General features: G+C 38.4%; 1 protein-coding gene across 2 annotated transcripts in view; it reads left to right on the plus strand.

Annotated features, from left to right (window-relative positions):
• VPS13A (vacuolar protein sorting 13 homolog A) overlaps nucleotides 1-27,688 on the plus strand; it is a 4,910,496-nt gene that overhangs the window by 3,998,360 nt on the left and 884,448 nt on the right. For both annotated transcript variants that reach the window (XM_044060868.1, XM_044060869.1), the window contains exon 59: nucleotides 9,556-9,670. In XM_044060868.1, coding sequence (XP_043916803.1) covers nucleotides 9,556-9,670 — 115 coding nt within the window. The remainder of the gene's footprint in view (nucleotides 1-9,555; nucleotides 9,671-27,688) is intronic.

A 27,688-nucleotide genomic window follows, 5' to 3' on the forward strand; every position in this document is an offset into this window, starting at 1 on the left:
TTAGTACACTTCTTTCTGATAATTCGATGCCAGTAGGGGAGGTGAAGTCTCAGAGACGTGGCAGGGTGTGTATGTTGGGGGTTGAATAGGCAGATAGCCATTGTCACCCTTTATTAAAGGCTTTTCCTTTCTGTTTACAGCCTCCTTTCCACTTCTTTTTAAAACTGTGTTTGCTGGTTCCTGGTAGCTTAAATTGAAGAAGAAAGCTGAGGCGAAGAGGAAATTACTATTTGTTCTGAAAAAGGAGGGTTGAAATTGTGAGGTACTCCTTGAATCAGTTTCCCTTTTCATCACACTTCTTAAGCACCTCAGTTGCAGAAGGGTTAAAAAGAACCTGCTTATCCAAAGGAGAATTTAAAATCTCAGCTTTATCATCAAGACGATTTTGAAGTAGAAATTTAAGTGGAGTTTAAAAATAGGATGAAAATAAAATAGAGAGAGATATGGTTAAGAAGTAACCAGAATTATTTTGAGGGACCGACAAAGGTTAAAGTATAGCAGAGTAGGGGGAAGTCTCACAGAACAAGAAGATATATTTGATATAACTAACCATTAAATAAGGGTTAGAGTTTTTTTAGGAATTTATGAATGCATTTTAAGAAGTATCTGTGGCTTTAAGCCAATAAGTATATTTAATTAATTAATTGCATGATTTTGGTGGTTATTTTTGTATATATAGATCAATGTAATGAGAAATTAGTGTTCGGATGAAGTCTACGATTGCATAGATGAAAGCGCTAAACCAGTTGTTTTATGTGTCTGAATAAAAGGATATTTATTCTTGGATCGTGACAGCTCCACTAGAACTTTATTGTGCTTTTTATACATTTGGATTGTTGTGAGTTCTAGTTTTTGTCATTTAAAAACAGAACAAGAAGAGTCGCAATTGCAGAATGCTAAACAGAAAATAAGGGATTACCTTGATAATATGCATGAGTTTAGAAATATTGGTGTTAAGTAGCTGTTTTTTGATAACTCCAGAGCCCAAAATTTTTAGCACAGTGATTCAGGCAATAGAAAGTTGAAAGGGTTGTCTATGAGCTTAGAGAGCCTATAACAAGGAGGATAACAGGAGATCCTGTAGCGGTAGTAGAAATATTTCAAAAATTTTATGAAAATCTGTATAAAGCAGAGAAATATGGAAATCAAGAAAAGATACAAATGGGAGTGTTTATGGAAAAATTAAATATGACAAGGTTAGAGGTAGGTGAGGCTCAGGTAGGAGGAGACGAGGTAAAAATGGTGATGTATAACCAATCCACAGAAAAGTCCACAGGAATAGAAGGATTTCTATGGAAGTTTGGAAGCTAGGATGGAAAAGAAGGGTTTTAACAGTATTTTAAGAGGAGGAGAAGCACCAGCATCCTGGAAGAAAGCCGTTGTGGCTGTAATTCCTAGAGATGGTAAAGACCAGATCAGATCCAGCTGCATACAGGCCCATTTCAATCCTAAATCCTGATTATAAAGTGTTTATGCCTGTAATGGCTAAAAGACTGGCAAAGGTGATGCCAATGTTGATAGACATGGCTCAGTGTGATTTTGTGGATGGGAGGCAAACATTTGATAACATTAATAGAACACTAAAAATACCACTGCCGTTGGTGGGTCTTGATGCGGAGAAGGCACTTGATAGAGTAAGCTGGGAGTTTATGAGCAGGGAAAACAGAAGCATTTGTATTCCCAGAAAAAATTATAAGGTTGATTAGGAGGATATTTGAGGGATCAGAGGTAAAAATTTAATTGGGTGGGTTTCTCTCTATTAATTTCTGCTTGAACAGAGGAACCAGACAGTGGTGCCCCCCCCCTTTGTTATTTGCATTATATTTAGAAACATTGACAAAGAAAATAAGGGACTCAGAAATTCAAGGATATAATTGGTATGGTAGTCAATAAAAGCTGGCTGTGTTTGCAGATGATATTATATGCTACATGATAAAAACAGAAAATGACATTTCAGTGTTGTGGAACATTTTGAAACAGTTTCATATCTTTTTGGCATGCAAAATGAATGAAGCTAAAACAAAGGCAATAGCTGTAAATTATGTACTTGCACATAAATTGGTTCAGCAATATCCATATTTATGGGGACATGATAAAATGAAGTACTTATGGATTAAAAAGGATTTTGGTTTGGCAGTTAAGGATATGATATGAATAGCAAGATATAAACAATTAAAATGTTTTTAGTCCCTTTAGTTTTATACACAGGTCAGGCATATTTTTATCAACCAGAGGAGAAGTTGTGGATAGCAATTAATAAAGAGCTGAAGGATTTTATCAGGGAGGAGAAGACTGCAAGAGTCAAATGGGATAAGCTTGATTCTTCCAAAAGAGCAAGGTGGATTATCTGATTTGAAGGGGTATTTCACAGCTATACATTTAACGCTCCTATACATAGCACAGGCAGAAACCTATAATTCAAAGTTGAAAGGGATGATGAAATGGCGGGGGGCTCATGAAACAAGGGGAGTCTAGAATTTTGGATCTAGATCCTTAAAGAGAATAACAATAACCATACAGAATATTTTGTTCATAAAGTAGCAGAAAGTTTTCTAAGAAATAAGCCAACACAGGATAGGAGGAAGGAGATTTTGCCAATAGGGATGTCTGCAATTAGGGATACAAAAATAGGCAAGAGGGGACAGGAATTTATTGGAGAAATCTGGCAAAAGAACCAAGGTATTGGGAGCAAATAGAGTGGGAAGTGGCCAAGAATTTATTTGGACTACAAGCTAGAGATTGCCTTCCCTATCAAGGATTTTTCCAAACACCTTTATTGAATTATCATTTGTGACATAGGCACATTTACATTCTCTATCAAGGATTGATATCAGAGTATAGGCAAAGTGAAAGCAGTAAGAGGATACTAAATGAAAGATCAGCACTGGTAGAGGTTTTAGTAGAATCTAGAATAGAAGCTATTGTTAAAGTATTATTAGTAGAACTTGTAAAATATCGCATGGTAACTATAAGAACCAATCGGAGTAGGTTAGAAAGAATTGAGAGATTGGATAAGCAATTCGCAAATAAACAAAGGGGAGATATATGTATGTCTGCCAAATATGCAACAAAGTGTAGAATATTTAGGATTTTTACTTAGAAGTGTTTACATAGGTATTTTTATACCTCAAGTAGACTCCAAATAAATTTTCCTCCGGTAGATAGCAAATGTTGGAGGTGTGATGGGAAAGAAAGAGGTAATTATGAATGTATTTTCTGGGAGTGTAATGAGTTGGCAGACTTTAAAAATTATCTGTAGACCACCCTGTCATAAATACTGGGTGAGCAAATTGGTATAACTACTGAACTGATTTTTTGAACTATGATACAGAATCGGAATTGTTTAGACATAGTAAGGACTTGCTTAGTCTAATTATGGTGGCTGCCAAAAAAGTAATTACTAGAAAATGGAAATCAGTCTACTTAGAAGTAGTGAATATTGTAACAGAGATAAAACAACTGGAAATGGGATCCTTAGAAAGTGGTAGGAGCAAATTACATAGACAAAAATGAGAATTATGGGAACAATACATGCAGAGGAGGAATGAGGTTTAAAAGAAGGCAGGATTTGAATGAGCTATGTAATGTTTGACTGACGGTGACTGGATAGATAAGTGATGTATAATGTCTACAACTAAAATTGTGTCAATATGTTTGTTTTCATTTATGTAAATGTATGATTATCTATGTCATAAGTGAGAATTTAATAAAGATATGTCTGGTTTAAAAAAAAGATTTTTAAGCAGCAGTTGAGGAAAAATCAGCATCACAGACACACTTTAAAACATATTTAGTAACATGAGAAGCAGCTGTCATAAAAGCATTTAATGAGATCTTTACCTCAGAAGGAAGAAGGGGCTAGCTGTTAACTTCTGCATGTTTTCAAAAGACACCAATAAGAACTTTAACATGTACACTGAACTATTTAAAATTTGGAAAGTTAAATGGAAAGTTAAAGTACTAGAAGAGAAAATGTTCTTCTTCAGCTTATCCTTTGCTTCCATCCTTTTCAAGAGGAATGGGGGTGTAGCCATTTTAACCTGTTTAGCAGAAGCAGATTTGGTTAGAGAAGTAACTGCTGGATCTGCTTTAGGATTAAAAAACAGATATTTGTGTGTCCAGAGTACTTTGTATAACTTGTCAGACTTACTGAGTGCTGGAGGCTGACCATAAGGTAAGATAGAGGCTCTAAGAAGCATATTTTTATTATTTTGTTTGTCATTTGTTAACCCGGTTAGTCCAGCTGATGTAGGTCCATTTTCAAGGGAGACCTGAGGCGAAAAGCTCCATTAAAAAAACACAACATTAATATGCTTACATTCACTAAACAAGAAAAATTACATAGTGATGTCATGCATACAAAAAAAAGTTACATAGTTATATAATTGCACAAGTTTACAGTAACAGAAGTTATTTAAAATGTATATACAAGATGTTGACTGAATGTTGAGTGAACAGCAGATGAAAGTTTAGTGAAAAATCAGACTTAGGTTCACACCAGTATATTATAGTATTATAGAAACCAGAACTAGTGTGGTAATCAAAACATAATTGAGCTGCTGTTTACAAATAGTATAAGTTGCAAAATGCTCTAAGATTTAGAGTAAATAGAGGTATAAAGATGTGGGGGGAAGATTAAGTTGGGGCCTGGCAAGGCAGGAGCTAGAATTAAGAAGGTAGTTTTTAAGTTCTATATTGAAGCGGTTAATACAATTGATGTTTCGAATATTTGGTGGGACATTGTTCCAGGCTTAGGACACTGTGCTTTTATAAAGATGTTTGCCAGTGTTTTTGTTGGTTTATAAATATTAAGAAGGTGCTGATCAGAGCTGCATAGAGTTTGAAAGGGGGTGTAGAGGGATATGAGAGAGGATACGGAAGGGCAGGCTGTTTGTTTAGTAAGGTGTGAATGAACTGTAGCTGGGAAAGAAGAAGTTGGAGGAACTCAAGCCATTGAAGCTGTTCTAAATCATGGCAGTGATAGGATTTGTAGGCAAATCGAGCTATGTTGTTATAGGTTTGTGCTAGTTTGGTTATTAAGATGATTGTAGAAATGTGAGTATTGGAGAGGCATACAAAAGACAGAGTAGAAGGAAAGCCTGTGCCCATTTTTTGATTTGTCCTTTTAATACAATGTCTGTGAAGGTCAAATTTTAGTTGGTCATCAGTTGTAATCCCCTTTTAATAAGGGTGTTGTCATGTGATGTGATGGTAAAAAAGGGTTTATGGTGGGAGAGAGATTTAGGGAAAAAAAGGAGTGGGTGAGCTGGTTATCAGTTAGCCATTGTTTGACAGTGTGAAATGTGTTTTGAATGATGGAGTGGAGGTGAGAGATGTCATCAGAGCAGGAGATAAGGGTAGAGTCGTCTGAGTATTGCATCAGGGAGGAGGTGCTGCAGGAAGAGTGGAGGTTGTTAGTGAAGATATTGAAAAGAAGAGGTCCTAGAATAGAGCCCGGGGACATCAGTCTGGATAGGTAAGAAAGGGTAGCAGGGAAAAAGCCATCTGACTGCCTGTAGCCTATTAGAAAAATAGAGAACCAGAGAAGAGCAGAGGAGGAGAGGTTGGGATCAGCTAGTTTAGTTAGTAGTTTAGTGTTTGAGATGGTATCAGAAGCTTTGGAGAGGTCCAGGAAAAGACATGACACCAGTAGGTTTTTGTCTCTGGCCTCTGCGACAGTCTGTGTAAAAGACAGAAGGGTGGAAGATGTGCTATGGTTTGGCCTAAAGCAATGTTGAGTAGGGGTCAGAAGGTTTTTGTCAATTAGGTAGTTAAGGAGCTGATTGTGTATAGAGAATTTTAGACAGTGGTGAGAGAATGGCTATGGGTCTATACTTTGATGGATCGGTGGAGTTACCTCCTATGTGTAATGGTATGATGTAAAAAGATTTTTCAAATGTCAGGGGCAGTAGATTCCTGAGTAGACCTATTTATAAGTATAGAAACAGAGTAGGCTATCGAGTGAGCTGCTAGTTTAAGAAAGAGGGGAAGAAGGTTATCTGCAGAGGGGGAGCATGGTCTTAGTTTAAGTAGAAGAGATTTTATGTAAGCTGTGGGAACAGAGTTTAGAGAGAAAGGGGGGTGGTATTGGTAATGTTGGGAGAGGTGGGTAGTAATTTTAGTTTGTGAATAGATTGTGTGAAATAAGAGTTTAGTAAAGTGGCAGTTTCTTGGGGAGTATTGTTTGGTTAGGGGTTGGGATGATGAGCCTACCAGGGTGAAGGATTGTGTTAATGGCGCACCAGAATTTTTTAAGGTTAGAGTTGTGGGTGAATTGGGCTGTATATTAGAATTTTCTTTTTGTCTTTGTTGATATGCTTTCGTGTGAGATTTCTAGGTTCTTTATATTTTTGGAGTAATTCAGTAGATTTAGTTTTTACCTAATGTTTCCAGGCACTATCCTGATTTTTCATAAGAGTGATGGTGTCTTTAGAGAATCAAGGAGTATGGGTTGTTTTTATCCTAGCTTTCCTTAATGGGGCCCTAGGGTGTTAAGGATATCAAGGAAAGTATGGCTGAATTCTAGAATGACTGTTGTGGTGTCTTCCTGAAGAACCAATCAGTAGAACCCTGGACGTACCAACATCCAAAGCGGATTTCCAGTCTTATAAATAATTATCTGTCTGTTTAAGTTTAGCTTTTGTAGTGATTTTATGCCTAATGTCTAAAACTGGGTGTCAAAGATAGCATTTTTGTGGGGGAGAGTGTCAGGCCAGCAAGGGGGGGGGGGCATGGGCTTTAGTCCTCGCTAGGTGTGCAAGCCACAGTAAGTTATTTTAGATGTTATAACAACCTTACTTAGGTTCCACATATGATTTGGAGGGCAGGAGTACGTACATTGCCGTCAATAATGCAGAAAAGTCTTTGGGTTCAGGTGTGGTAGGTAACCATTGGTCTGTTTGGGATTAAGCAGCTTCAGTGGAACAGAGTGTGAGGAGTGCGATTGGCTAGGCTTATTAAGATAAAAATAGGGAGAGAAAAACAGAATTGGTGGAAATTAGGATAAGAAGGAATTGGTCTGTAGCAGTTAATTCTTACTACAAAGGCAGCTACAGTACCGTTAACAGCATGGATAATCAAGTACAGGCATTAAAGTTAGCAGTCAGTGAAAACAGTATAGATTAAGCAGTTCAATAGCAAAACCTTTCAGTTGCAGCAGATAACATGAAGGTACAGGAGTTTAACCGCAAGCATGTCAATAAAAATAAAACTGTAATGCAAATGAACTAGGATTTACATGTGTAGTACTTCTAACATATATACGCACTCCTGCTGGTAGACAACAAGCTCTGCATTTAAATAATAACCAGCAAGCTGTACAATCTTAAACAACCCCTAAGTAGAAGGTAAATATATTACAAATATGTAGGATAGCATAAGAATTGCAAAACAAAAGGCAGCAGTGGGTAAATAATATTCCCTAACACAGGCAATACAGGATTAGTCACAGCATTTGACATCTCTAACTGTAGTAATTCATAATGCATTTTTGTACTACAGGAACTTCACTCTTGCCCACTGAAAAAACTCTCTCAACTTGGAGACAAGGTGTCAGAAATCTTTTCAGCGTGGATATCTGATGAAATACTTTCATTAGAATCAGAGAACTTTGAGAAGAATTTCCTGAAATACAACTATCCCTCTGCAATGTCTGCTCTTGTGACTGAAATTCCTCATCAGAAAGGGAAGGAAATGAACTCTACCTTTTCTTACTTGAAGAGTGAAAGGGCAGAGAAAAAGCATTAACAAGTTCATTGGGAAATCCAAGTAAGCCTGTCCTGTCCATAGAAATAGGAGACTGAGAGTTTGTTTTCACTAAGCACTCTTTCTCTTTAAACAGACAGACTCGTATTAGGCAAACTGGTCCCAATTTCATTTGCTCCTTCCCCTGGCACAAAGTGGTTCACGTTTGTCCACCAAGGACATCACTTAGTGCAGAAGATGTGGCTATCCCCCAGTCTTTGGTGGCTGAAAAAGCTGCATAAAAAGGACTTCTAGGAAAAAAATATGGACAGTCTGAGGAGCAACAAGTGGCCACAGAGCCACCCACCAGCAGCTAAGGCAGAATAGTTTTTGGTCTGGACAACTTAGGACTCCTTAGAAACATTTTTAATTTTTGTGTACAGAAGAAGATACTACCATGGAGGCCAGAAGGCCAGAATTTGCTCCATAGGTAAGCTGAGGAAGAGACATCAAGATTGGAGCCTTGATGAATCTATAAATTGTAAGACAGAGAAGACTGGGCTCTAAAGTAAGTAAACCACTGTCCATCCCTGCAAGTATGGTATGTTGCCCTAAACATGCAAAAGTTTACAATCTAAGTAAAATGTATGTTAAAAAGTAGACTTTTTTTTTTTTTTATAAAAAGTTTGCACAAGCATTTACATAAAAACTCCCTTAGAAATGCAATAACAGTCCAAACACATTGTTTCCTAGCTTTTGGAAGCAGAATGGATGCAGTGGGGTACTGCAACAGTTATCTCTTAGAACATCTACTGTTATAGCAAGCTTCACTTTCACAACTGTATTTTCCTGATGAGAAATTGTTTCTCATTGAAGAACACTGTAATACGTTGTCTGGTGAACATTATAACTTATACTAAGATGTCATATTTTGATATGACTGCTGTTAATTGTGATTATTCTGTCAATTTGTTGCTGCATGTTTATGTGTAAAACTCTCACTATGTTCCAGTCTATCATAGGTATATTTTCTCCCAGTTTAGATATTCCCTGTTTATTTTCCTCCCCCCAAAAAAAGCAGAAGAAAAAAGAAATGTAAAAACAGCTGTGAGCGTACACAGCTTGCTTCTCTAAGGTGGTGGGGTCAAAACAACCGTACTTGATTATATAATCAGTAACTCGTATATTAAAGCCCTGACTATGGCCTAGATGAGCTTGTTTTGATTTCTGGCCCATGTGCTCAAATAGCTAGCTAGGTTAAGGTGAAAATGAGCAGTTAACATAGGCTTGCCTGACATTCTAGAAAAGGTTGTCCTTGTCATGCTGCAGGCAGTAAATATATTGGATATAATGTAGGCATATGTTGCTTGCAAAGAAATGGAGTTTAGAGGGATGAGCCTGCCAAGGAGAGCATTTCTGTTTTTCAGCACATGTAAGAATATGGAAGTGTGTATACCCACAGCTGCTGTCAGCAGCAGGCATTGCATCATTTGATGGACAGAAGGGAAAGGATTAGAAGCAGAAGATAAAATCTGACTGCTTGCAGAATGACAGCTTGCATACCTTGCCACTTTTGCCCCATCTTTAGTGCCCTCAGACATTGAGAAACATGAATGATTCAGTAGGACTTAGAGCTTAATTGTCATAAGGAGATAAGGAGACCAAAAAAACATAAAAACAAAAGCTACTTTAAAAGATGATTAGGAGAAAGAAAGCAGGTGTAGAAGACAGTTTAGCTTATTGGTTAAGTATAACGATCATTTGGTTGTGCAGCAATTATCTGCCATTGAAATGTGTGTTGTGGTGTTTTATTTACTTAGATTGAAAGCTAATTGATTTATTTTATGATGAGTCTTATTTTCTGTGCACTAGGTACTTCATGGTCCTGATACAAGAAATGGACCTAAGGATTGATCTTGGATTTATTTATGCGCTGATGGATATTTTTGCACAAGGAAGCACTAATGTGGTCTCAGTGGAAGAAGAGGTAAAACTCATACTTAAAGCTTTGATGTATTTTCTGTATTAAACATTTAAAAACTTTTCTGACATTGTGAAACTGTTAACCCTTTTACTATTGACCATTTTCCAAGTCATTGATGTAGTACATATTGGTTTTGACTTTTTCTTGCTGTTTAATTAGAAGGAGTTGTTCTCCAAAAGCATTTAGCATCTGTTCTTGGAGTTTTCACAGCATTATTCTTTGACTACTAGGATATTCTAATTATTGACTGAGGGTAATGCTGTGGGTTTCTAATATCCCGATTTCATTTTCTTGAACCTTGTCCTGTTTTATCGCTTGTAAGCTGTGTAGTTCAGCATTATTTGTATAAAAACACAGGGTGCTGTATTGGTGTTTTTCTCCTTCTCCATTGTAAAGTTAGTAATCGGGGGGGGGGGGGGGTCCCTGCGAAAACATTGTTTTGAATGAGTGTAGCAAAACCTTAGTTTGTGTTCTCTGTCATTTATAGTTGTGGAATCATTATCATTTCAGGATCATCTGTGCCTTGATCAGTGATAGGGAAAGTGACAATTCGCTACAAAATGTCATTAGATTATGCTTCGGGAGTAGTGAAGTAGCTACATCTTGGGTTTTAATGAGGATATATATTTTTTTCATTTTAGTGATTGTTTTACCATACCATTTAAAATAGTGAACATTTCACTTTCTTACTGAAATACAGTTGTTTAGTTCTGATGTTATAATTCCATATATGTGTGTGTATTCTGTGTATTTTTATGTATGTTACCCTATGCAAGACTGATCAGAAAACCCCTGTTATGTTTTAAAGTGAAAATTTTTGAAATGTTGCAATTTGTCATTTTGTAATGACCATCATATTGATCCTACTTATAAATGACTCTATTGCTGGTGTGTTGGGTTTTGTTATATAATTTTTTAAAAATAGGACACTGATATTCAACTATTAACAGAACAAGACACTTATATTCAGCCATATTAGAAGAGAACGGTAGCTTTTTGGATATATAGGCACAGTCTGCAGTTTGTCAAACTCTCTCTCTCTCTCTCACACTGTAGCTTTCAGAAAATGACAAAACATGCTCACTTTTTGAGAAATATTTCTAGTTCTGATGTTATACCATCACAATGAAGATCCATAGATTTTGCGTTGTTGGCCAGAACACATTATACATAATTTTTTTCTTTTTTTCCAAAAAAAAATCTTTTTATTGTATTTTAAAGATGTAAGCAACAGCGACAAAGTTAGTCGTACAACAGATGCTAATATGAGCAGTAAATTAATGGTGCAACATACATTAGATGAATGCAAGCAAACTCTACCGAAGTACATCTGTATATAATATATACAACTTATTAACACTCAGCATCTGACTGTAAGTAGAGATAAATGTGGTTCTTATATAGTTGATGATAAAATTAGAATAAAGAAATAAGGAAAACATTTTATGATGCCCTAGTTCAAAATGCTTAATACTATATTTCATACCTTAACATAGATTGATTTTCTTTTTAAGTTTGAACACTAGTTTAATCATTTTATAGTGTCAAAATAAGGTTGATGTAAATTCATACCATGACAGTGTTAAAGAACATCATTTTATTTATACTGAATTTAGCCGTACTAAAAATAATTATTAAGGCTTTTAGTAAAGTTGGTTCCCTAGTTCCATGTGATGTAATACTACAAAATGCCAGGAAATTGCTTTCAAATTAGGACAGGTTTTCTGTAACTTTTGAAATATTGTAAGCCATAATTGCTTGGTGGGTTTGCATTCCCATAGATCATGGAATAAGTCCGCTTTAGGTACATTACTGATAGTGCAGGCATCAGTGTAGGTAATAATGTATAAAATGGAGTAACATAAGCATTGTTCTATATCATAAATTGAGTACAATAGAGTTTTTGAGTGGTATGTGCTTCAGACTTGAGAAGTTATTTATTTTATATTTTGATTTGTAAAGGGTAAAGAATTGTAAGTGTTCCATGGTTTTGTGAACAAGTATGTATTGTAAGTTTCTTCTTGTGTATAAATTTCATATGTTAAAGGTAATAATTTAGGGGCTTCTAGGGCAGGTAATACAGAAGAGAACAGATCAGGCTTTGAAATGTTTTCAATTTTGTAGTGAAAGGAGGGTTATAATATATTGATAATTAATGTTACCATAGAAAAGCAGCCTATCAGTTAGTTCAGTTCAAAAAACAATGTTCTGGGGGAGATTGGCTTCTGTCATATAAAATCTTTACTGTGGAGCTTTTTGAAAAATCAATCATCTTATTGATCAAAATGTTTGGATTCTTGTGGATAGGCTGAAATAAAAAAAAGCTGTGCGGTCAAGGTGTAGAATTTTCATAATGTTTTAGAAATTATCACTATATTGCTTAGGGAACTGCCTTAGGGTTGCATTTAGTTGTTTTTATATATTTATGCTAAATAATTACCCATACATGGTACCATGTAGTTGAATTAGGATTATAATAGGTAGCTTTAATAAGTCTGGAAGATCTTGTGATTAAATAATATATATATAAAAATCTGGAAGGTCGTACTAACATGTTGTTTTGGGTAGACTACTTTAAAATGTGAGATTCCGTGTTTTTTGGGTGCCATATGAACGTAGAACTATTACTCGTTTGTTAAAGAAACGTTTTGGAATCTTGAGTATAGTAGAACTAAAAATAGGAGTATTGGAAAGATATTCATTTTAACAATTACAGTTTTATAGAAAAGGGAATAAATATGGATCGTCATTTTTGTATATCTGAAAGGGGATTTACAACAGTTTTATAAGCATTCTGAGAGAAATTTTAATTGGATAATGAGGTAAAGTTGATACCCAAATATTTGATTGGTGGAGAAATTGGTATTCCTTCTAGTTTATTAGGGTTATTATTATGTGATCTGTTTTCAAGAAATTTAAAAAAGGTGAGATTTACATAAATTCAATTTATAATTGGCAAATTTAGAAAATTCTTTAATAATGGAAAGTATTTCTTGTAAGTCTGAGTTAGAACAAGTTAGATAGATATTCATATCATTTGCAAAAGCGGTTAGTAGTATTTTAAAGTTCAAGGGAGTAGGGATGATCTGATTAGAATTTTGGGATGTAGCCAAGAATGACATTACAAAATATAGATTGTAAAGATAGGGAGGGAGAGAGAGGACAAACCTTATCTTACTCCATTCTTAACTGAGAGGGTTAGAAAGGCATTTGTTTATGGATAACTGGGGTCATAAACTAGCATACAGTAATTAACATTGTTAATATCAGTAAAACATCTTCATTTTTTAAAAAACATTAAAAAGGAAAGGAATATTTATTCAGTTAAAGGTCTTTGATGCATTTATTGCAAAAGCATAGATGTTAGCTTTATAATTTAAATTCAAAAGCTGTTATGATTCAGGTATGATCATCTGATCTGAAGTTTGCCTACCAGTAAAAGTTATGTAAGGTAAGACCTTCTTCAGTCTTTCTGATAAAAAAGTGTTGCTTATATTTTAATAGCCATATATATTAGAACAATAAGTCTGTAACTGGTAATTAGTTTATTATCCAAGGAGTTTTTGGCGATTAGAATATTTTTCAATCTAGTAATGTAAATATCTGATATATCATTAGCACATATAAAGTTAAATAACATAAGTAGCATTTTTGGTAGTTAATTTTCAACTTTTTTATAAAACTCAGAGATTTAACTATCAGGGCTAGGTGTGTTTCCATTAGCTAAACTTGTGATAGCCTCCTTTATCTTAGGTAAATGAAATGGTTTAGGAAGGATATCTTGTTTATATTGCTTAAACGGTGAAATTTTAAATGGTTTATGCAAGATTCTAAATATTCAGAACTAAATGTAACAGAATCATCCTCGTATAATTTGTAGAAAACACTTTACAAAATTGAGATTATTCCCAGTGTCATTATAAACTGAAATTATTGTGTATTGTTTCCTGAACTGAAAAAGGTTTATTATGATTAAAAATTAATCAAGCTAGTAATTTTGAGATGGCTTGTGCCCATTCTGAATATTTGGCTAGAAATAAGTTGGCACACCGTGATAGTTGAGAAAGCTATGATAAATATTATTATTATTTTTTTTTTATTCCTTGATTCTGTGCTCTCTGGCTGGATCATAATTTAACATTAGCTGTTGTAGGTTTCTAAATTCATTTTTCATGAAATTTCTTTTTGTTTGTATATGTTTTTATAGTACACTGCTTTGCTAATAACATGTGTTAATAAACATATATTTTTTTGGGAAATGAGTAGCACAAAAACTGGGCACGTAGGTGTCAGTGTGTGGTACCTGCCAGAACAAGGTCTGTTTTTATTTGAGTTTGATATTTCTAGGAAAGTATTTGTTGACACTCATCTGTGCACTGCCTTTGACTGTGAATGCAGGTTTAAAGACTTGAATAGACAGTAGTCTTCTTGCTATGTGCTGTTTCTAGTGTCTTTATCTTCTTCTTTCGGCTGCTCCTTTTAGGGGTCGCCACAGTGGATGATCTGTTTCCATTTCTTCCTGTCCTCTGCATCTTGCTCTGTCACACCAGCCACCTGCATGTCCTCTCTCATCACATCCATACACCTTATCTTAGGCCTTCCTGTTTTCCTCTTACCTGGCAGCTCCATTCTTAGCATCCTTCTCCCAATGTATCCAGCATCACTCCTCAGCACATGTCCAAACCAACGCAGTCTCACCTGTCTGGATTTGTCTCCAAACAGTCCAACCTGAGCTGATGATCTAATATATTCATTTTTATTCCTGTCCATCCTTGTCAGTGCAAATCTTAACATCTCTAACTCTGCCACCCCCAGCTCTGACTCCTGTCTTTTCATCAGTGTCACCGTCTTCAACCCATATAACATCACTGGTCTCATTACCATCTTGTAGACCTTCCCTTTCACTTTTACCTGTCTGTCACAAATCACGTGACAACTCTCTAAGTATATATTATTTGTAAACCTTCTAGTGCTCATAGCACAGAACAGAGATCCTACATTGCAACCCTTATATAAATAGAACATACTAGAGTCATAGGTACTTAGACTGTTGGTCTTTGAGATTCTTAAAAGCCTAACCGTACATTTGCATGGTAGTTTTTAGCCCTTATAATTTACATACTAATAAATGAATGAAAAATAGTAAGATGTCCAACCACAATGTATATGTTCTTCTCTTGACTCAAATATCCAAACAGCAGACACAATGTAAAACGAACTCCAATTTATTAAGGAAAATGATGAGCGCTTTCGCGTAGTTCAGAGCTACGCTTCTTCAGATAACTTTCTTACATACAAAGGTGCATTCAAATACTGAATAAGGCGGGATTTTGATTAGTTAATAACATCAATTAAACAATCAAATAATTTGTATATTAAAGTACTCACTGCTAAACTCATAAAATGTGTAAGCAACAAGTATTGTTCGTCTATCAAAAATATTAGCTTGTGTTAGAAACACTAACACTAAAACGAAAAACAAAACGCTGAAAATTTAAAAACAAACAATATATGTGTCCCTAACTAGATGGGTAAAACATATATTTCCCACCTTTGTATATATAGTTCTAATTCATGAACATTTAACTTAATAAATAATAACATATATCAAATGCTTTGCATCAAATAGTATTGAAAATCATATATATGATCATCATAAAAAAGCAACTGCTTATGGTAGCACCCAGCTTTTTATCAATATTAATAATGTAGCTATATGATATATAAAAATGTTATTAATTTATTAACTACATATAATATATATATCTAACTCAATAAAACATCTCAAGAAATGTATGTATATATATGTATAAAAAGAAACTAAGATACACATGATGGTACATGTAAACATGCATATCAATAGATATATGATATTAAATACAAATATACATATATGAGTGAAACACAAAATATATGTGTGTATCACTCCTTTTAACAAAGGTCTAGTGCACCATATAAAAATAAACATAAAAAACTCATGACAGCACAAATACTAAATATTAAAACCTGAAACCGGGCATATATAGTAACGTCATGTATATACATGCCCGAACATAATATCAAACTAGAAGGTATTAATACATGTCTACCAAATAAATAAAGTTCTACCCTACTATAAAACAGAAGATATGTATGATGCTATCATTAGTTGGTCGTTAATGAGTTACTAAATGTATAGATGAGGGGAATAAATATGGGTCTCATTGAAACACAGATATAAGTAAACTGACCATTATATAAAATAAGCAAGAAATAATCTAATTAACTGTTCCTATTAGATAAACAACAGAAAAATATATAAATATATGGTTAAGAATAAAAATAAGAAATATATATATATATATAGAGAGTTTCACATGTGTACATGTAAAAATATATAAATATGTACATTAGTTCATTTTCTCCCCACTAGTACTGGTTTGATGGAAATATAGTTGTTTATACCAGGGGGTAAATGTGCTGCTAACTTTATTATCCAATGTAGTTCAGCAAGAGCTAATTCGTTGTCCGCATTACCCCCTCGTTTATTACGTTGAACCAATTGCAGTACTCTAAAGTTAAAGTTATGGGTAGGACAATCCATAATATGTCTTGCTAACGCATTATTATCATCTTTCTTACGGATGTCATATAGATGATTGTATATGCGGTCACGTAGTCTCCTTTTCGTGAGACCTACGTAGAACGCTTGACATACCATACAAGTAGCTAGATAAACTATATTTGTACTATTGCAGTTGGCATAGAAACTGGGGTGAAAATATAATCCATACAAACATGTTTATACATCTGTAATTTGGAAATATAATTACATCTGTTGCAATGATGACACGAGTAAGTACCCTGTGTCAGCAACTTACTCATTGTTGCTTTGCTGTTATCAATAGAGACACCATGATCTTTACATAAAATTAATTTTAAGTTATCACTATTCCTATATTGAAACCTAGGTTTATTGCCTATAATATCTTTGATGTGTGTGTGCATAGTGAGAATATGCCAGTTGCTGGAAATAATCCGCCGTATATTATTAACATCACTGGTATATCTCATAATGTAGTTGATCTTGTCTTCTCTGTTCCTGGTCTTGTCAACTCTTATGTATGTTGTTGCATTTTGAACAAGTGCTTTGGGACCTACATACACAGGATGTGTGTCACCCAAGACATCTTGTCTTATATCCCTAACCATCTTGGAACTATACCCTCTACTCATAAACAATGTTTCCAAAAAATCAGCTTCCTTTCTTAAAACATCAGGCTCGTCACATAGCCTGGAAATCCTGATAAATTGACTTTTCACTATGTCTTGAAAAGTATGCATAGGATGCATACTATCGTAGGTCAATATAGCATTCTTCCAGACAGGTTTCCTGTATAGTGAAGATGTAACAGTCCCTCTATTTGTTAACCTAAGGGTAACATCCAAGAAGTGTATCTCCTTGGAGTACATACCTAGAAACAGAAAGTGACAACTCTCTAAGTATATATTATTTGTAAACCTTCTAGTGCTCATAGCACAGAACAGAGAACATACTAGAGTCATAGGTACTTAGACTGTTGGTCTTTGAGGTTCTTAAAAGCCTAACCGTACATTTGCATGGTAGTTTTTACCCCTTATAATTTACATACTAATAACCGAGAGGTAAGCAGAACAAGGATCTCTTGAGCCATTTACTTGTTGCCCCTACCCATGAGGGAAATGGATTCTAAACCAGTGATGAATTTGTTGTTTACCATCCATTCAGGTAGCTTACATCCTTCTAAGTTGGGAACTGCTGATTGAGGGCTCAGTGTCTGTTGTTCTAAAAGTGTATTAATTCTGGTTTAAGCACTTGGGCTTCAGGCCAGTTATTTTACATTAAAAGGGTTCGTGGTCTGCACTCTTGTGGGAGGAGAGGCTGGACTCTGCCCTTCTGAGCTGGGAATTTCTGGTTAAAGGCTTATAGTGCCTGCATATTTGAACTGCTTCTTACTGAAATTGGTACACCTTGTTTGCTGTAGCGTAGACTAGATCCAGGCCTGCTGAATCTAGCTTTGTTTGTATAACTTGAGCACTAATCCAGGCATTCTTCAAAGTATTCAATTGTATTTATTATTGCTTGGTAGTAACTTGATTAAAGTGTAGCTATCATTCTAAGTCTTTTGGATTAAGCACTTGGGCTTCAGACCAGTTGTTTTACATTAGGAAGGTTTGTGGCCTGCACTGTGATGGCAGGACAGGTAGCTTACATCCTTCTATGCTGGGAACTGCTGATTGAGGGCTCAGTGTCTGTTATTCTAAAAGTGTATTAGTTCTGGTTTAAGTACTTACATGGGGACAAAATGCTCCACACCGGAAGTATACCCCTCACTAGTGAGATCTGACCACAAACTAATCACCCTGGATATACATATCCCACCTCCACCCCCAGCACAAAAGACCACAGTGAAAAACTTCTCAAAAGCAGACTTCACTCTTCTTAAGATTGAGATGGTATCCTTTAAGCCCACTGTGCCAGTGGATACCACATCCCACAATGCCGAATCCTTCACAAATGCTTTCTATGGACATCTCCAAGAATGCATGGATCATGCAATCCCAAATAAATCCAAGTCCCTCTCCAGCAAAGGTAAGCGTCCTGTCTGGTGGACCTCAGCCATAAACAAATTGTATAACAAAAGAAGGAAGCCACTGCACGTCAGAGCAAAATCCCATGAAGGGAAGAAATCTCTGATCAACATTAGCAGAAAACTACATTCTCTCATAAAAACATCCAAGGCCAACTTTGAGAGAAAAATCGCTAAGGACACTAAAGATAACCACAAAGCCTTCTTCAGCTATATTAGAAACCTGGGCGGAAACCCTCAGATATGCTCAGAGTTGGTTCACAACAACAAAAAATACACTGAACCCACAGATATTGCCAACATTCTGGCTGACAGGTTCAGTGCAAATTTCTCCCCTCCCTCACCCCCAAAAGAAGAAATACTTATCCCAGCTGAATGTAATCTCCCTATCATCTCAGATGTCCAAGTGAGAACTGCCCTAAACAAAGCAAAAAACACATCATCAATGGGACCTGACGGTATCCCGGGTTGCGTGTTACGTGAACTCCAAGAGGAGCTAAACCCACACATAAAAATGCTATTTAACCTTACTTCGGGATATGTACCTGAACACTGGCATACAGCAACAGAGGTCCCACTCCACAAGGGGGGTGCCTCTACAGACCCTGGAAACTACTGCCCCATAAGCTTAACCAGCCTGGTCTGCAAAGCTATGGAAAGAATCATTATGGAACTCATAAACAGAGACATAGGGGACCTACAGACACTTGAGCCCACCCAGTTCGGCTTTGTAAAGGGCAGATCCTGCCTTTTAAACCTGGTTGACTTTTTCGAAACAGTCACTAGAGCCATTGATGAGGGCAAAGCAGTCCATACAGCATACCTGGACTTGGCTAAGGCCTTCGACACAATACCCCACTCAGGCATCATAGATAAGCTCAACAGCTTAAAAGTAAACCCTTATGTCACTAGATGGGTTGCAAACTGGCTAAAGAACAGAACCCATAAAGTTAAAATCGCTGGAGCAATGTCAGACTCAAAGCCAGTCACAAGTGGTGTCCCACAGGGATCTGTCCTGGGACCCCTCTTGTTCGGCATTTATTTCTCAGATGTTAAAGCAAACATGGGAGGGCTGTGGCTGACAAAGTTCGCAGATGGCTGCAAACTAGGCGCCATAGTCGATACACCAGCAGACACACATCCTACAAAAAGGCCTCACAGAAACGGACAACTGGTGCCGGAGTCATGGCCTTAAACTAAATGCCAAAAAATGTATAGTCATCACCTTTGGGAAAAACAAAGTACCCACAAATTATCACATAGACAGCAACCCACTGAGTACGGAAAAAGTAATCAGAGACCTAGGGACCCAAGTCGACAGCGACCTCTCATTTGACACCCACGTTGCCAAAGTGGTTAGAAAAACATTCCACCTTGCACACCTCATCATGAAGGGATTCACATCCAGATCCAAGGATGTCATTGTACCCCTATATTCCTCCCTCATCAGACCCATGATTGAGTACAATGCCCCATTTGGTATGTACCTCATCCGGCATTTGCAACAGCTGGAGAGACCACAAAAGTACCTCACCAAGAGGATCAAGGGTCTCCAACATATGTCTTATTCTGCCAGACTAAAGAAACTTCAGCTCTATTCAGTAGCATACCGCCTGCTCGGAGGTGATCTCTGCCTGAAGTACAAGGCCATGTCCAATCAGGATCTGATGGACATGCTCCACCTCAAAAACTCCAAATCCATCAGGACCACGAGAGCTAAAGACTTAAACCTAGGCACAAGTATGAATAGGACATGCTAGAGGGATAGATTCATAACCCAGAGGCTTCCCATGCTTTGGAACAAGATCCCAGTTCGTATTAGGCAGAGCCCCTCACTGACTCTCTTCAAGAGAAATCTTGATGAGTGGATGGGAGATCGTAAGTTTACCCCAGGGGTCACATCTGTGTCACTGCTAGACAGGGGCACAGTAAACTAATTCTATTATGTAAGGGGACCTTCATTGTGTCACTACTAGACAGAGGCACAGTATTCTAAATTTATTCTGTACATTTTTTGTACCATTTCATTTGTTGGCAAAAGCCACATCACTATGGCTAGGCTTACAAATGCCCCAGGGCAGATAGCCTAGTACTATACTATGAAACTTGGACTTCAGGCCAGTTATTTTACATTAAGAAGGTTTGTGGTCTGCACTCTTGTGGGAGGAGTGGCTGGACTCTGCCCTTCTGAGCTGGGAATTTCTGGTTAAAGGCTTATAGTGCCTGCATATTTCAACTGTTTCTTACTGAAATTGGTACACCTTGTTTGCTGTAGCATAGACTAGACCCAGGCCTGCTGAATCTAGCTTTGTTTATATGCTTGTTGTTTGTTTGCTTGTTATTTCCCTGAAACGCTAATACCACCTAAAACGTGGCTTTTTAGCGCTTCTGTGGATCCCTAGTGATATCTGCATTGCTTACTGTACTTATTTCCTTGTTTCACTTAAAAGAAAGTTACTGTTTGTCATTTTTGCATTTAAGTTACCTGTAACACATTGCATTTAAGTTACCTGGCACTTGCTCACTAAAGCAATTATATAAGTCAGCACTAAAAAATTAAAAGCACTACACCCTCACAAACTCCCCTTGAGTACCTTGTTCCCCATTGGCCCTTTTTTCAGTTATAAAGGAATTCCCAGTACTATTCTAGCATGTCCAAAGGTCAGTTGTCAATCTCCTCTCCGGTCCAGCTGGTGAATCTGGGAATCTTGAGGCAATGTTACAACTGCCTCATGTACACAGACAACCCTCTCCTCCTCCCAACAAATTCCAACACATGTGAGAGTTGCATCCATATAGCCAAACTGGAGGCTAAGCTCTCTCAACTCAATACTGGCGTAACCAGTCAGGAGGAGAAGGAAACCACACTCACTACAATTCCAGTCTCACATAGACCTACCACGACAGCAAACCAAACACATAAACACACAAAAACATACTCGGAGGCACTAAATAAAAATCTGACTAAGCAACAGAGACCTCCAAAGCAGACACCCAAGCAACCGCTACCCCAAAACAAAACACGTGCAGCACATAGCTCACAAAGCCAGTGTGCCGAACAGTCACAGCCCTTAAGGCTAAACAACACACCTGATACACTTGTAATAGGTGACTCTATCGTCAGGCACACTGACGTCCTGCTCACCAGGCTGAACAAGGAGAAGGTCACGGTGAGCTGCCTGTCGGGCGCTAGGATCCGCCACATAACACAAGCACTCAGGTCACTCCAAGGCAAGTACAAATATGACTCAGTCATTGTCCATGCTGGTGTGAATGACCTGAGACGTACCTCCCTGGACTACATGAAAAGAGACATAGAGGAGCTCTCTGAGCATGTGGCCCAGGCCGGTATGACCCGGACCTTGAGTAGCATCTTACCCTCACCAAGAATGATGCCACAATATGAAGACAAGATGATCAATTTCAACAATTGGCTTAAGTATTGGTGTCATTCAAAGGGGATCCAATGCCTGTCAGCCTGGGATGACATGCTCGACAAGCCATGATGCTTCGCTAGGGGCGGCTTGCACCTGTCACCCCTGGGCTTTCGGATATTGGCAAAGGCTGTTGCTACCCCCATAGTGCCTTTTTTAGGCAAGGCTCAAGAGACAAACCCACCTCTATAGGTATCACAAGGGATAAGAAACTAAGAGTAATGCTAAACCTCAAGATGCACGCACTCGAAACTCTCCTTAGCATGGAGAACATCGATATCTGTGCAGTAACAGAAACCTGGTTCAAGGCTCCCGAGAGCACCCCAGCACTACCAGGTTATACCTCATACCATGCTTTTCGGCCCCAAAACTTGGACCGACCCACAAAAGGAGGGGGGAGTATCAATATTCGTCAAAGATACCCACACCTCCAGGTTGGTGGCACAGCACAAAGCATCAGAGACTATCCATGTGCAACTAACAGTGGGTAAAACTGCCTTCCAGTTTATAGCGTGATACAGACCGCCCTCCCAAACCCAGGAACTCCACTCGGCCTTCCTGAGAACACTGGAAAATATGAAGGTCTCTCCAAACACCATTATATTGGGCGACTTCAACTACCCAAACATAGACTGGGAGCATTACTCTAGCTCCAACACCCTAGCCCAAAGGTTCCTAGAATTTATAAACTGAAATGCTATGGAACAACTTGTTACCACTCCCACAAGAGGGGAAAACATACTGGACCTGATCATCACCAACATGGGGACTCTTTGCTCCAGACCAGAACCCTCACTGGTAAGATCAGACCAGAAACTAATCTCACTGGATATTCACATCCCGACCCCACCCCCTGCCCAGAAAACCACAGTGAAAAACTTCTCTAAAGTAAATTTCACACTCCTCAAAACCGAGGTGGAATCCTTCAAAGCCCCCGGGCCTGTGGAAAATATGGCCCAGACCGCAGAATCATTTATAAACGCATTCTATGAACACCTTCAGGTATGCATGGATCATGCGATCCCAAATAAAACCAAGACCCAATCCTCCAAAGGCAGACGTCCTGTCTGGTGGACCCCAGCCATAAACAAACTATACAATAGAAGGAGGAAGCTACTAAATGATAGAACAAAATCCCAAAAAGGGAAGGCATCTCTGATCAGTATTAGCAAAAAACTACGGGCACTCATAAAATCGTCTAAGGCCAGCTTCGAGAGAAAAATTGCACGGGACACTAAGGATAATCACAAGGCTTTCTTTAGTTATGTTAGGAACCTGGGTGGTAATTCCCAGATATGCTCAGAATTAGTCCAAAATGACAAAAAATACACCGAAAGCACGGACATTGCCAACATTCTAGCTGACAGGTTCAGCGCAAACTCCCCCCCCTCCCCACCAAAAGGGCAAATATCTATCCCAGCAGAGTGCTGCCCCCCTGACATCTCAGATGCTCAGGTAAGAGCCACCCTCTCCAAAGCAAAAAACACAGCATCAGTGGGACCAGACGGTGTCCCAGGCTGCGTCCTACATGAACTCCAAGAAGAGCTAAACCCAAACATAAAACTACTGTTCAATCTCAGCCTTACTACAGGATATGTACCCAAAGAGTGGCGTACAGCAACAGTGGTCCCTCTCCACAAAGGTGGTGCCTCAACGGATCCTGGAAACTATTGCCCCATAAGCCTGACTAGCTTGGTCTGCAAAGCTATGGAAAGGATCATCATGGACCTCATAAATAAAGATATTGGGGACCTACAGACACTGGATCCTACCCAGTTCGGCTTTGTTAAGATCCGATCCTGCCTCTTAAACCTGGTTGATTTCTTTGAAAAAGTCACCAAGGCCATTGAAGGGGAAGGTGGTCCACACAGCCTACCTGGACCTCGCAAAAGCCTTCGATACAATACCCCACTCGGGCATTATAGATAAGGTCACCAGTTTAAATATAAACCCCTATGTCACTAGATGGGTTGCAAACTGGCTCAAGAACAGAACCCACATGGTTAGAATTGCTGGAGCCATGTCAGACTTCAAACCAGTTACAAGTGGCGTCCCACAAGGCTCAGTCCTGGGACCTCTTTTGTTCGGTATATATTTCTCGGAGGTACAGGCCAACACGGAAGGACTGTGGCTGACAAAGTTCACAGATGACTGCAAACTGGGTGCCATAATTGACTCTCCAGCCGACACAAGCATCCTCCAAAAGGGCCTCATAGAAACAGACAACTGGTGCCAGAGCCATGGCCTCAAGCTAAACTCCAAAAAGTGTATAGTCATCCCCTTTGGCAAAAACAAAGTGCCCACAAATTACCACATAGGTGGTAATCCATTAAGTACAGAAGAAGTAATTGGGGAGCTGGGGACCCAAGTTGATAGCAATCTCTCATTTGACAACCACATGGCCAAAGTGGTTAGAAAAACATTTTATATAGCCCACCTAATCATGAAGGGATTCACATCTAGATCAGGGGAGGTCATCTCGCCTCTTTACTCATCCCTTATCAGGCCCATAATTGAGTACAATGCCCCTTTTGGGATGTACCTTACCAAACACCTGCAGCAAATGGAAAGACCCCAAAAGTACCTCACCAAGAGGATCAAAGGGCTCAAACAGATGCCATATGCTGCCCGGTTAAAGAAACTCAAGCTCTACTCAGTGGCATACCGCCTGTTCAGAGGCGATCTGTGCCTGATGTATAAAGCCATGTCCAACCCGGAATTAATGGACATGCTGCACCTCAGAAAATCCAAATCCCATTGAGCTACACGCTCAAGAGACTTGAACCTCAGCACTGAAATAAATAGGACATGCTGGAGGGACAGATTCATAACCCAGAGGCTCCCTTCACTCTGGAATAAAATCCCAGTCCAGGTTAGGCAGAGTCCCTCATCGACTCTCTTCAAGAGGAATCTTGATGAGTGGATGGGAGATCGTAGGTTTACCCCGGGTATCACTTCTGTATCACTGTTAGACAGAGGCACAGTATACTAACCTCGAAAAAGGGCATAGCAAAATTAATTTAAAATGGGTGGCGAAAGCCAAACACATTCTGGCTAGGCTTATAAATGCCCTAGGGCAGATAGCCTAGTATGAACCTATGAACCTATAAGTTATGTTTGAATAGAGTAAGAGAAGTACTTCACTTTATATAGTGTGGAAGACAGCTCTATAAAAGAGGTATGCTCTGTGATACAGACCTGTCCCTTCAACATGTCCTATTTATGCTGCAGAACAGAATCAGATCGCTAGAGTGGTTGTTCACACTACCATTTTGAGGCTGTGTAAGCAAAACAGAGTTAGCAGTCTCTTAGTGTAAGAAGAGGAACAAGACTTTGAGATTGTCTGCCTAATCTGTGATTTAATTCCTGATTTTTTTTAGTGAGAAAATGTGGGCTTGCCAGTTATAAAAATGTTTTGGACAGGTACATACTTAATAATGGAGCTTTGCAGATTGCCATACTAAAATGCTTGAACAAACATACATTTGGTGCTTCTAGATAGGAGAAATATCTCAAGCACACTCTTTGAAAGTATTCTCCTCCATGGTCAGATGGATGAATTTCTGACTCCAGACTGGATGACTCAAGTTCATTTAGCAGCTTGGATGCTATAGGAGCCAAGTGTGGAAGATGGTAGTGAGAGGTTGGATGTGGATAGCGTGTTTAGCAGATTTAATAGTGTACACAGCAAGCAGTATATACATTAAAGTAGTAGAATACATGTATGCCTAGGGGTGTGCATAGTGACAGGGCTGGCAGTTTGACACTTCCTTTTATACAAGGCTAGTGCTGTGGATGGAGGGTTAGGGCTAGCAAAGAAAAACCCTTATAGTTTGAATTATGCTTCCATAGTGGGGAGCTGATGGTTGGAAGACTTACAGGAAAAATACTGCTTTGATAGCTTTTAATGTAATAAAAGTTTCAGGGGAATTATACTTGGACACTTAGTTATGATAGCCATAAAGTAATATGCTAAGTTGTAGGTTACTAAGCCATTCTATATTTTTCATTACATTTTTTTTTTGGTGGTGGCATATTTCAGATGAGAGACCATTTTTTTATGAAGAAATGTGTGTTCTTATTGATTTCCTTCCATATCACTGGTGAATTATTCTTTGCAGTATGGATCCCCTGCCAAGGGCAGCCTGACATCCATCTAATATATCAAAGCCTTTTGGTTGTAAAGGGTGCACCATACGTCACAGTATGCTCTCCATCCACAGTGTAGGGCATATCTTTGTTTTGCCTTGTTTCTGGTTGTTGGGTTTTCATGCCATCCAGAAAGGGAGAATTCCAGTGCAGGAGATAGCTTCCCCATAAAGATTATCACGAGCAGTATTTGTTCTGTTTAGGCACTATGAGATTTGTCAAACTTTCGTCCCCAAAACATCTTTTTTCCCTTGTGATCCACCTAGATAACAGAGACTTAAACTGTTAGCTAAAGACACCATGGAAGGATCTTCCTAGTTCAGTGGTCAGCCATCTGTGAGGAAGAAGACCAAGAAAGCTTGGTCAGATTCTTCAGCTGGTCAGATTCTTCAGCTGTACCACCTCCACTGGACATCTCTGTTGAGGCTGGTGAAAGCCTGGAGGATCATCCGGTTTCCTTCTCTGATTCCTCTGCCAAGACCGTTTCAGAGGCCAGCATGGCTCTGACTCCATGCATGTCCATGGAGGCCTTGCAATCATCTGCTTTGGGTGTACAGCGTGAACCACGGCTGGTAATTACTGAAGGGCCTTGGGAGGTTCATCAGATATTAGTGAGGGAAGAAGTGCCAACTACAATTAAGAGCATCATCAGGAGTCAGAACCTCCTAAATTTTTCAAGGCTGACGTCTCTCTTAAAAAGAAGCAGAAGATTAAACATATTTTGCTTGCTCCTAAAGTTACTCCGAGTGAATGGCAAGACTTCACTCAAGGCCTGGTTAATGCTGTTATTACTTTAAAGCCTCCACAGGGGGGTTCTGTTCCTGCTCCTCTACCCCTCTTTTAAGAGGCCTAGGGAACAGGATTTTTCTGATGATGATGTTGACTCTTATGAAGATTCACTTACTTATTCCTGTCAGATTCCTTCTACATTAGACTATGGTTCTGAAGAAGAAGAGTCTATTAGTCCTGAATCTCCTTTTGAGAACATTTCATTTGGTGATACTAAATCCGGAATGATGGAATTTTTCAAATGGGACTGTACTCAGGTGTCTAATGTTCAGAAGCGGTACTTTGAGCTTCTTCAGATGGATTCTTCTAGGCCCTCTGCTGTTCCTGCTGTTCTTGCTGCCCTTTTGGATGCTTTTTCTACTGCTAGTCGGGCTCCTGATTCCTTACCTCCTTCTCCCAAGAAATCTGATAGTTTTTTTATAAAGTGCCTGATGACTGCAAGTTTCTTTATAAGTGTCCCTGTGCTGACCCTTTGGTATTGTCAGTGGCTTCTGATAAGCCTCCCAAACTGTGGCCTTCAACTAAGTTGCTTCCCTCTGACAAGGACAGCAGAACCATGGAGAGGTTAGGTAAGAAGGTGTATACTTCTGCTACCCTGGCCTTTAGAGCTGTGAACTGTCAGACATGCATAACTAGGTATGTCTTGGTTCTTCTCTCTCACGTCTGTGAAGCCATTTCAGATCTCCTTGATTCTGAAGGGAAGACCTCTGCTCTTGCCTTGTTAGGAATGTCCTCCCAAGTTGTTCACCAATCCATTAAATGCAGCTGATGCCTCCTATAGGGCTGCTACTTTTGGATCTGTTTTGAGGAAGCATTTCTGGCTCAGACTTCAGCCTCTGCCTGATGATATCACGGCTAAGTTTATGGATGCTCCTCTGGATAATAAGTATTTATGTGGTGCTACTGCTGCAGAGTTGTTTAAGTCCCTACAAGAAAAAGGTAAGGACTTACAAGAATTGAAGCATATTTTTGTTTCATCTGTTCTCATGTTTCAGAAGAATTATCCTAACAAGCCTGCCTTTGTCTGAAAACAGTCTCTC

Source organism: Protopterus annectens, chromosome 2.part0 (assembly GCF_019279795.1).
Source record: "Protopterus annectens isolate FY-2018-M chromosome 2.part0, PAN1.0, whole genome shotgun sequence".
NCBI lineage: Eukaryota > Metazoa > Chordata > Ceratodontiformes > Protopteridae > Protopterus > Protopterus annectens.